We start from the raw sequence: 12,662 nt of genomic DNA, 5'->3' as shown, positions 1-12,662 counted from the left end.
CCCCTCCTTGTTGCCTTGTCTCCTCCTTTTATAGGTGAACGCTCGTTGACCTAACGTGTCTTGTCTCGATGGGCCTCCTCGAGTAATTGGGCTGACTCATCGGGCCGTTGTGTCAGGTCGGCGAACCGATGATGTTCAGTCAATCATCTCATCGACTAAAAGTAGTCTGGAGCCGAGCCGAACACCGGCTTTCAAGTCAACGAGCCGATCTTCTTTGTTGTAATCATGTGTCTGGGTAATTGTCTTGCGGGCCTTTTGGGAGGGCTAGGCCATACCCAACAGTATATTGGTCAAAAGATTTTTTTTTTTAATATATATTGGTCAAAATATCTTGTTGTTATAAAAATAGAGAACTTATATTGGTCAAGAATTATGAAAAGAATTTCTATTTTCTTTAGCATATGCATTATTTTCCATGTTTGCTTAAGCAATGTATCCATTATTTGTGAAAACACCACAATTCAGTTTAATTATTTTAGTCACCTTCTCACTCTTTTCCGCATTTATGTATATATAATTTTAGTCAACAGTATATACCATTATGACTATATATAGTAATAAACGATTACTTAATGTAAAAATAAACGTTCGCAATACATTGCAGTGATTGTCAAGTCAATATCTAAAGTTTGGAAGAATTGTTGAAACAAACAAAAGGTAGAAAAGTGTAAGGTAGCTTTCTTTTGCTGTGAACCTCAGCATTGTTAAAAGCTGCTTCTTATGGCTATACTTCTCTTGCCAGTCCCGTCTCTTTCTATTAATTAAACACGTCCCATGTGTTCGCATTCATCCTCTGCACATTATCCCCTTCATATTGCAAAGCAACTAAGTAACTAAGATCATCCGATAAGTTATAACTGGGTCCGTTTAGCCCAATCAGTTTTATCATATTTGTTAACAGTGGGCTCAAATGTTTGGCCCCACAGATGACAAGTCCTCGAACTCTAACAATGCCCTGACAAGACGGTGTGGTGGGCTTTGAAAGAATGATCACCATTTCTCACCCTATTCATACATCACAAATTTACAATTCTCATATCATCATTAGCTCTTTTTCTCTCAACAGCATAAACTATCCCAACAGCATAAACTATTCAAACGTAAGAAAATGTATATAGCTAAATTGGTGCAATACTGTCTACAAAAACGAAATAAACCGGTTAGATCCAAGCAGGCCCGGCTTAAATACATTTTTTCCCCTAAAAGTTATAATAATATTTCCTTAAATTTACAAATTAGGACCCAATTTAACTTGTTTATATGGTCTCTTTATTTGATTTGTGTAATCCTTTAAAATTTCACCGACAGAGTAAATAGTCTAGTGGTTATAAACGAATATGAGTGTGATTTTGTTTGACAGCAATGCATAATTACATAGGATCTAGTTCTCTAGCTAGTCTCGGCATTGTAAAAGCAAATCGAAACCTTGGATTGGATGATGCCTCTGGAAAGTTAGAGAAGGGAAATCTCTTGTAGCCACTAACCGGAGTGAGTAAACCGGGATTCGATGTTGGTGTGAAATCTGTCGGACCGGTGTAGTCAGGGTTGCAGTTGTTCACGTAGAATCTCTTGTCTCTCTCCGAGTAAACGATAGTAGAAGAGTGGAAAGACGGACAAGGCACGTCGACGCGAGTCCACTCCGAGTCGACAAAGGCTGACTCGAGAGCCGTAAAACTTGACGGCGACGACACATTCTTCTTCATCGTTAGGTGAGGAGACAGAGACATTGACAAGATGTTCGAACTTGTCTCTGGTTAGTGGAGGTAAAGATATTGTCTTCTTCTTCGAGGGGTTGAAGATTTTGGAGAGATGGACAGTGGAACCATTCTTGTTCATGGAATCTAACCATCATCTTGATGAGCCTATCCACTTAGATTCGTGGAGCTCCTTTGGTAGAGTCTGGTTTACGATTTTTACTTGATCTTGAGTCTTGGGATCGACGGATCGTAGAGGTTAAAGTTAACGAGTTTACCGCCGCAGGGAGAGTCTCCGACGACGTCGCTGCCGAGGAGGAGGTAAGGTGCTGTCACCGTGGAGAAATTGGACCGCCGGGAACAGAGGCTCCGGCTTGGGAGTGAACAGTGCCGGTCCGGACTTATCAGGCGTCTAAAGCGTACTTAAAAAATATGCTCTTTAAATATATTATTTTTACTATATTTTAAAATAATTAATAAAATGTTATTATATATTATTAAAATTAATTTTTTTTTAAAATGAAGAAAATATGAACAAATATTTCATGAATTTTTAATTTTATTTTTTGAAAAATCATTTATCAGCATCGAATGTAAAAATATTACAATAATTTATGTTTGTCATGTCATTTTTAAAAAGCTACAGAAACCTATAAAAGAAAGAGAGAGAAAAAATTTACATGACATATGCAGCTATACAGATGAATGTCAATTAAAAACAAACTTGGAATATGAAGAATTGATCATTTGAGTTTTTAATTGTTATAGTTTCTGTAGCTAATAACAAATATCGGAAGAAATACACAAAAAGACGTAAAGAAAATAAATTTTTGTTAGTTGTTATTAAAACAGAAAAATAAATAATTATGTTTTGTTTAATTAAATTATTTATTTATTCTCACACTACTTAATATAACATGTGCAGTTGTTAGATTAAGTACTAACCGTTCCTATATGTATTAATGAATAAATCAAATTTTGTTGTATTATCATCAAAAAAGACAAAATTATTATTATAAAAAAAAATGGAATAAGAAGCCAGTTTTGAACACCAGACTTGTTATTCATGAGGACAAGTTAACAACCACTAGCCTGAGGGCAACTTTTAAGCAAACTTTGGCGCCCCCAAAATATGTATAATTTTTGGCGCCTAAAGCCCTTGTTTTATGGGCTTTAGCCCAGGGTCGGGCCTGGGAGCGAAGATAGATTCTTGGAGACTGGACTGAAAAGCTGAGACATTGTTCAAGAACCCTAAGTCGCTTTTTTTTTGGAGAGAAGATAAGAATCAAAGGATATATTTAAAACCCTACTCACCAAACTCTGCTCTGTCTTTACTGCTCAAATTTATTGGAAATGCATGAAAATGTAAAAGATCCTATATTCGGAAAAAGTCTCGGAAGAAAACTCAGAAAACCCACCTATATTTCTATGTTATTTCAAAATAGAGCCCCACTACTTGTAAATTGACACAAAAACCCACACACTTATTTGACTTCACTTTACACTTTGAGGCACTTTGCAGCTGGTGAGAAAGCGTTATTACATGAAAACAGATTTACTAGCGAGTAATACGACTCATGAAGCGTGTTGCAACTTGCAACCAGTTGTAATCTCTGTCTGATGCTGAGAATAAGATCGAATCTTTGTCTGACAAGTCTAGCTTGGAGGTTCTTGCTTATATGTATGCTAGAAAGGAGAAAGGAGAACATCCCTTACTGTACTGTGTGTTATTGAAAGGGAATGGAATACCTGTGTAGTTAGTTTGGATCAACATTTGTATGGAAAATGTTTAGCAAACCACCAAAATGTTTTATGTTTATGCTATTGGTTCATTAGACGAGCTAAGTCAGCAAACGACCAAAATGCTTAATGCTCATATCTTTTGAGAACATTTTTTTTATTATGAGTAAACTGTGTCAGGTCTGGCCTTGTTACATTTGTCTCATTGTCTTGCACCTTAGAGTTAATAATAAGATGATATGAGAATTACATGCTCGAGACTTTTTTCTTAGCTTCTCCAAGTTGGTACTGAAACAAAGATTTTTCTTAGTTTCTCCAAGTTGGTACTGAAACAAAGATTTGAGATAAGAAAGTTGATGCATCTATCTATTAATGTTTATTTAGAAGGTTTGATTGTGACATCTTTTCTGCATCTGGAGGGGAGAAGAAGCACTATATATTTTTTTAAGGTCAAAGATGTGAATATCTTATCCCCAAGTGTCAAGCAAGAGCCAACGACTACAGCATATATAATTCTGCATGACTCGAACAAAATTGAAAAATATATTTGCACATCTTACCAATTCCAAAAGACTTCTTCTATCATTAAACAAACAAACCTCTTATAAGAAATAATGACAATGAAAAGTACCTACCAAATTCTTCTTTTATTTAAACAAAGTACACTTATTACGAATATGTCAAAAAAAAATTCCTACAGTGCGAATTGGAACAACAAGAGGTTGAGATCAAATCTCTTTTCTCATCATCTTCACTTACCCGGGCGTGTTGGTCCGACCAATCTGAAGAAGTTAAGTGCAAGAAGAGCCAAAAAAAAAGTCAGCCAAATGTGATACATATTTTTTGGAACGATTATGTTTGGTGCTTTATATGGACGAAGGACTCTCTCATTTGACTACTTCAACTTCTTCAAAGAGTCCTATTGTCCCCACTAACTGCTAAAAAGTCGTCTCTTCCATCATCATCAACACAACAAATTTACCTTTAGTGGGTTCCAACTTCTCTGATGAAAACAGAGGACCAAGTGTGTCTTTGAAATCTTTTGCTAGATCAAGTAGAAGTTAACGAGACTTGGTAAGCAGACTAGCAGAGTGAGACAAAGCCAGCTTTGAACAAATGGGATGTCGGTAAGAACTTTTTTTTCAATCTTGTCTTGTTTCCTTTTGCACCTTCATAAAAAATCTTGAATCATCTCAATTTCTCAAACCAGTCACATCTCCCAAACTTTCCCTTGTTTGTATCTCAGACCCAAGAAGATATAGGTAGAAATAATACGCTGATTGGATCGTTGTTGGAGTCCATTTCCGAGGTGATCAGGGTCTCTGGAGTTCATACAATTAGAGGTGTCAGATGGGCGGGCCGTCCAACGGTTGCCCATGTCCGTATACAAACGGATGGACAAACTCATTTTTTCCATTGGTTTTTATTGGACAAAATGTGGAAGACCATTAAAAAAATGGCCTTTGTTGGTTTTGGGCTTTATGGATGTGGACTGTCCAATGATCACAAAACCTAGGGTTTCAAAATTTAAGGTTTTCCGCTAAAATCGATTTTTTCGCTTAAATTTTGATATCAAATTTTCTCGCCAAAACCAGAAAATTGAGTTTTTTCCGCCAGAACCGCAAAATTGAGTTTTTCTTCAAAACGCAAAATCAATTTTTCCGCCAAAACCGAAAAATCGAGTTTTCCTGCCAAAACCACAAAATTGATTTTTCTCGCCAAAACCGAAATTGTTGTACTTATGAACTTATGTATTATTGTACTTATGAATTTATGGATGAATTATAATTTTATGAACTTGTATATGTAATTGTAGGCTTATAAATTAAAATTTTCTTATATGGTCATTATGGACCCCATGACAAAACCGAAAAATCGAGTTTCTCTACCAAAATCAGAAAATCTAGTTTTCCGCCAAAACCGCAAAAATGAGTTTTTCCGCCAAAACTGCAAAATCGAGTTTTCCCGTCAAAACTGCAAAATTAAGTTTTTCCGCCAAAACCGCAAAATGGATTTTACCCGCCAAGACCGTAATTGTTGTACTTATGAAATTATGTATTGTTGTACTTTTGAATTTATGGATGAATTTTAATTTTATGAACTTGTAAATCTAAATCTTAAAGAATCAGAAAACCAACAAAGGCCAATCAAATTATGATTTCATAGTTTCATATTGCAATTGTGGATACTGCCAAAACGTTGTTATAGGAATCCACTGGTGCAAGTTTTTGCCAATCAGAACATGGATTAATGTTCTTTATAATCCACTTCCTGAAATACAGATGACAATGCAATTGAAAAAGTGCATATGCATATAGTAACCATTTGTATACCAAATTCTTTTGCGTATTGCAAAGTTAAATCTGGCAACGATAATGTCTAAGTATTAGTTTGAATTGTAATTCAAGAAACAAAATTGTATTACCAGACATATAAGAGAAATTTTCACAAAATAAATAAAGTGTGATCTATAGAAGCTTCGTCTAAAAACATAATGAATTTGAGATTTTACTAAAAGTATAATAATATTTTGAAGAAATTTATGTTATACTGAAAATGACGAAAAAAAAATACACATAACCGATAAGGAATCGGTCTAATGGTTAAAACTCATGCACTGTAAAATAGAGATCTTAAAATTACATTTTCATGTTCAAAAGAGAAGTAAATTATTGATATGTGTGCTTTACAGGATATATGGATCTATCAGTTTCTATATTTTCCTAGTCATTCAAAATACTGTACAAACATATATGCTATAACATCTATACAATTAGCTGAATGTCTTTTGGATTACTAGACAAACATTCCATTTTGTAATATCATAAAGCATAATTTCGCATTCTAGGTTCCATAGTGGGAAAATGTAACTAAAGTATGAGGTAATATGTATACAAGTATTATGAGACTTCAAAGTGTTCGGCGAGGGAACAAATATTTCATTTGGTTGTTGTTGCATGCGTTTCCATTTTCCAATAACCATGCATTGTAATCTACATATCAATTTATATTCCATACTTTTCATATTATAATCATTTGTGTTTGGTAGTTTATTATGAGCATTATGAAATTTTCTATCTGATATTGTTGTAGGTATCATATTATAATAACTAGGAAACAAACCCGCGCATTCGCGCTGAGCAATTAATTTTTTTTGAAAATTTAAAATATTCTATATTAATAAAATGTGTTTATATCTATTTTTACTTAACAAAAAATGTTTATTTTTGTTTATTTTACATTACATATTTGTTAACTATTTTAATCATACAAAAGTTATGCCAAATATATTATCAGTACAAAAGTATCAATTTGAATTAAAATAATTTATTTATATTTTGTTTTAGAATACCAATCAATATTACAGAAAACAAAGACCAAAATAAAATATTGACTATATTTAAAATATAACATTACATAATTTTTATGATTGTGATATGAATGTTCAATCCGGTAAAACCGAACCAACTAAAATCAAACCAAACCAAAATAGAGAAAGTGGTTTGGATTTGGTAGTACCGAATATTACCGAATTGATATAATTTTTTAAAAACTGCGGTATATGGATATGGTTTGATATATAAATTGTTCAAACCGAAATAAAATGATCAATTAAAATATTGTGGTATAATTATTGATATGATCCTCATACTTAAAAAGTTGATTTTAGAGTATCATAGTCTCATTTCTTTATTTTGATACTTTAATTTTGTAATCAAAAATTTTGTTGATATTGGAAAATTAATTTTTTTTTTTGGCCATTTTTATCTTGGTCTTCGTTCTTCTCATATGTTTTAGTTTGATCTTACTTGACTTCTCTATTATCGGTATGTTTTAGTTTGATCAACCCTTCTAGTATGATAACTCTGTTATTTCAAGTAGTACTTCTGTTAATGTATTTGAAAAGAAGAGATCTATGTTATCACAAACTCAAATGATACATTTAGAGGTTTTAGAAAAGTTACACTTAATCATCCATACTATTGCAGTTACGTTCTTGCATCTACAAGTTTTAAAAAATTAAGTGCCATGCATGAACAACAGAATGTTCACGGACAGTGTTAAAACGAATACAATTATTATAGGACGTTGTTTCAATTTTTATACCCCGGACATTTTTTATGGTTCTTGAGGAATATCCCGATAATGTAGGAGTGATCAGATATAGAGATTCAAGAAAGAAAGAAACAGAGATAGGATGAAGAGACAATATATAATTTTTTTATAAGTTTCAGTAAGATATGGTCGAATGGTTAACTTTCTAAAAAATATACACCTATTTTATTATGAAAAGGTTCAAGGAAAGAGTTTAATGAAAGGATTTAATGGTTAATTTTTGAAAATATACTTCTTTAATGAATAAACATGTCTTGCTCAAGTGGATGATTTTTTTTTTTAATTTTCTATTATGAAAGGTTTCACTGATTTTTTTTTTTTTTTTCAACGGTTTCACTGATTAAGTTTATGAAAATATACAACTTTTCAATTATAAAAGGGTTCAATAGTTAAGTTTTTGGAAATATGCAACTCTTCAAAGAATAAACATGTCTTTTGATTAAGAGAAACTATAATATCATACTAAGGAAATGAAATCATGACCATTAGATTATTATAGATTAGGAACAAACTCCAATGTTGGATGTTAATTAATTATTTTCTCTATGAAAAAATGATGATATCAACGGTTAAAAAAAGACAGGTTTACTATTATATACAATTGTTTTATTATAGATTAATAATTTAATATATATATATACCCCTTTGTACATATAAACCAAATAATATAAGATTTTGGTTGTAATAAGTTATGCTATATATATATATATATTATTAATAATTTTACTGAAATCATATATTTACATATTATTTTCAGAAACATTCAATTTAAAAAATCCTATATAGAATGGTGATATAAGAAAACTTAAAAGTGAGTTCCCCCATATTATAACCCAAAAATACGAAATTAAATTAACTTAATTTTAGAAAAAAAATGATGGGTGCAAAATATTATGTAACGGAAATAGAGTACAAAATATATGTTTCATAGAATTCTCCGCGATAGAAGATGTCTTTTAAGAACAATATAGAATAATCATAAAATAAAGTAACCATTGTAAGAGAAGAATTTATTTTAACGAACATATGCCTTATATATATATTTGTAAAACTTACATATATAATTCACGTGTAAATCCTTTATATACTAAATCACAAGTCACTTGAGCAATCAAAATTTGACATGTGTAATTTTTTTTTTCAAAACCTTAAAAAAAAATCAAAACTGTTTTTTAAAAAGTTAAAATTCATCATTATACAAAAAAGTCAAATTTCTATCACGTTGGTTTGATTTTAATGTTTAGTAACTGCAAAAAAATTGTTTCATCCCCTTTTTCTGCAATTCAAACTACCTAAATTTCTAATTTTTCTCATAATTTTGATCTCACGTTCAGGTTTACTTTTCCTTTTTCTCAAACTGTTTCTTCTCTATATAATTTGGAATCGTCGTCAAGCTCCGTCATATTACTCTTCAGGTTTCTCTATATTCTCATAGTTTCAAATATTTTGGTTATCAATATAGTAAAGAACTTCTCAAAATTTTTACTGCATTTCCTTTGTGTCCTTATTCTCACAGTTTCACTTCACCATTCTCGGCTTACGTTGCGTAGTACGAGAGGCGACATACTAAGATATTCAGACTGAAAATGGCACTTAAATATATTCTGGAGTCTGGTGTTCGAAGTTATAAAAGAAGTGGAAAAAAAAATTGGTCGAAAGTGGAAGCAAAAAGTTAACAACAAAGAAGGTAACGAAGTATTTCTCTAATTTTTCTCGATAGATTGTTTTAGTATCTGTTTTTGTGACTTATCTTTAGAAAAATTCTGTTACCTATTTCAAATGGAGAAAACATATTTGAAAAAAAAATATTGTAGCTATTAATAAGGAACAAAAGAGAAATGAAAAAAGAAGAAAATGAGTAACCATAAAAATATATAAGGGTTTTTAGAGTTCAGAGGATGATGAACATGTTAGAGAAAAATGATGAAGAAAAAATTTCAAATGTTTTTCTGTAACGTCAAAATATGTATATTTTTCATAATTGTTTTTTGCTATTGGGTCTCTATGAGGTGTCAAATAATAAAAAAATAGGTATAAATTTTTAATAATATGTTGTCATAATTATAATGATTTTACTTTAACAAAAATAAGAATTATGGAAAATTTATTTATAAAACAGATACAAAGAAACTGAATGAATCAAATATAGTACTTTAAACTATATTTATATGTGTTGGTATATATCTTAATTTCTAAATACAAGAAATATTGTTATACCGTGACTAACATTTTAGTTTGAATACAACTACCTCACAAGCCATTCATAAATATTTTTTATATAGTATTTCGTTAAAATAATAATATATTCTGATTAATAATTATAAAATTACTATGTATTAATAAATAATTTTAAATAAAATTATTTTGACCCATGAGTAGCATGGGAGTAACACTAGTATTAATCTAAACCAGTAAAAACTAAAAAATAGACTTCCTCGTGTAGAGAGGAGAATATTAGAAACCGTCATCTTCTCTGACGGCGAAGTAAGAGCCAACAGGCACCAAACCTTTTCCACGTGATTATTGCAAAAAAAAAAAGAATAATCTCTCATTGATGTTTCTCGTGTATCATCAAGTTCATCTTTTGATGAAGAATCGATTTTTTTCTTCTTTATAGCGTCTACCGTTTAGTCTACCGTATGTTTCTCATGTTTTTATCGATGGCTTTTTTATGCTGTTGGTGATCTCATTAATCCCATCATATCTCTCTTGGGTTATCAACAAACATATGATCAAAAACAAAAAGCTGTTAATTGGTTCATACTTTTTTCTCCTATTGGGTGCAAAATGTACTGGGAAGTGTACTTCGATGACTCACAACTTTTTTGGCTTTTTTTGTTCACTTCATCTAAAAAGATATCGATTGAAACCGCTATAGCCACCGTAAGTGATGCAGAAAACTTGTAGATTGTAGGACATAAAATTGAATGGGGGTAAGAGCAATGGCAAAAGAATGTAACAAAGATAATATATAAATTTTTTAAGAAATTTTATTTTGAAAGGGTTGTGTCTTTTGGTTTCAAAAAAAAATGAGAAAGAGTCGTGTCTTTTGAGAAGCAACGATTCAAAAATGAAATATTAAACCGTTGAAAGCGGTAGCTGATGATGTTATACATTAATACTAAAACCCACCCATTAAATTTCATAAGGTAGCAATCTCTTTTTTTCTTTCTAATCTTCTTCAAGAAGATTAAAGAAGATTATGCACTGTCAATTTAGAGGAAGCAATCTACACTATTCAAAAGAAAGTAATAAAGATAAAATATAATTTTGTTAAGAAATTTTATTTTGAAAGGAATGTGTCTTTTGGTGTTTCAAAAAAATGAGAAAGGGACGTGTACATACACAACTTTTCTCGGGATGTTTCTGAAGTTACACAACTTTTCTCGGGATGTTTCTGAAGTGTTCCGTACAAGAGACGGCTGACGTGTACCGTGCATCATATGTAAAAATAGGCAACGTAGGTATACCATGTATTGTTTAGAGAGGTGTGACCAGGCCCGGTCCTCTGGGTAGGCGATAGAAGCGGTGGCGTGGAGCACAAAATCTTTATCCAGTTTTTTTTCAAAGCTAAATTTGTCCATTTACGTTGGTATTGTATAAGAATAAAGAGAACTGTGGAGTAAGTCCAACTGAAATGGTAAGACGATACTCACAATGGCAGAAACCAATACAAGGTTATGTGAAGATCAATTATGATGGAAGTAGGCGTCTTAACATGTCAACGGCAGGATGGATAGTTAGAACTGATCAAGGCATATTCATCGGTGGAGGTCAAAGTAAACGTGAAGTACTTGGATCCAGAAGTTTAGAAACAGAGCTACAGGCACTCCTAATGGCAATGCAACACACATAGGGTAAAGGTCACCGGAAAGTAGTGTTTGAAGGGGATAATATACAAGTTCATGAACTACTGACTACCTCAAAGAGAAACTTTCATATGCACAATTGGATACGAGAAATTCAAGGCTGGAAGGAGAGATTTGAAGATGCTTCATTCAGATGGATACCAAGAGAAGACAATAAAGCAGCAGACTTTCTGGCTAAACAATTTCATCGATCTACTACTAATTTCACCTCTATTAATTATGTTCCTGTAAACATAACTCAAATCCTCCATGAGGATTATATTTCATCAAATCAATAAAGAAGCTATGTTTGTCGTTAAAAAGAAAAAAAATTGTCCATTTAAGAAGAATTTTTTTTATCCAGCTGATTAATGTTTGTATTTTAGTTTTGATTAGGGCGATTTTTTTTATGCGTTTCGCAAATTAAGAATAAGATTTGTCATAACAAAAAGTAAATATTACAAAAAGGTGGTGGACTATCCGATTTCATAGTTTGATGTATATATACGGAAGCCCTAGAACCAAAGGAGGAGTTGTGTGTGTGATTTGTTAAAAAGGTGTTCACAGAATGAAGGCGACGGCTAACATAGCGGTGTGGTGGGACATGAAGGACTGTCCGATTCCGGAGGGTTATGAGGCTGGTCAGGTCCGATCGAGTTTAGAAGCAGCGTTCAAGGAACAAGGCTACTCTGGCCCTGTCTCCATCACTGCCTATGGCGACCAAACACAAACCCCTGATCACATACTGAAAGGGCTCTTATCCACTGAAGTCTCTGTAGCACATACCAAATCCGGTTGGTTATCCATCTCTAGAACTTTATATATATATAATAGTATGTTTATTAGTTTGGATATGACTAATTAAAAGAAAAAAAAAACTGAAACAGAGAGCACATCCTACTTCATGTATGAGGATTTGGTGAAATGGCGACGTCTGAATCCTCCTCCTGCTACAATGATGATCATATCAGATCAGGTGGGAGATAAATTCACCTGGGATCTGGTCCGGCTACAGCAACGGACGCTATACAAGCTTTTTCTGGCTTATTTAGTTAAGCCAGAATATATGGTTCTCTCCATTAGTGAACAGTGGTGCTGGAAAAAATTACTAAGCAGCTCACCACCTGCTGCTGGTGTTCAGGCTGGTGCCAAGTGTTATTGCAAATCGTGCAATTACGATAGTGAATACCTGAATCATTTCAAGAAGCATCTCTCGAGTTACAGTCATTCACGGGAAGTAAGCATCCTCTCTCTCTCTCTCTCT

General features: G+C 32.5%; 1 protein-coding gene and 1 pseudogene across 1 annotated transcript in view; both read right to left on the bottom strand.

Annotated features, from left to right (window-relative positions):
* Positions 1-1,247: 1,247 nt before the first annotated feature.
* LOC106323607 lies at positions 1,248-2,441 on the bottom strand (annotated as a pseudogene).
* Positions 2,442-12,515: 10,074 nt separating this feature from the next.
* The window catches only part of LOC106323606 (60S ribosomal protein L18-2-like), a 2,728-nt gene continuing 2,581 nt past the window's right edge, over positions 12,516-12,662 (bottom strand). The window contains exon 6 of the mRNA XM_013761701.1: positions 12,516-12,587. Within this exon, the coding sequence (XP_013617155.1) occupies positions 12,516-12,587 (72 nt within the window). The remainder of the gene's footprint in view (positions 12,588-12,662) is intronic.

The sequence above is a fragment of the Brassica oleracea genome, chromosome C2, assembly GCF_000695525.1.
Source record: "Brassica oleracea var. oleracea cultivar TO1000 chromosome C2, BOL, whole genome shotgun sequence".
NCBI classification, from domain to species: domain Eukaryota; kingdom Viridiplantae; phylum Streptophyta; class Magnoliopsida; order Brassicales; family Brassicaceae; genus Brassica; species Brassica oleracea.
Note: the sequence above shows the minus strand (reverse complement) of the source record. Positions and strands in the feature narration are given on the sequence as shown.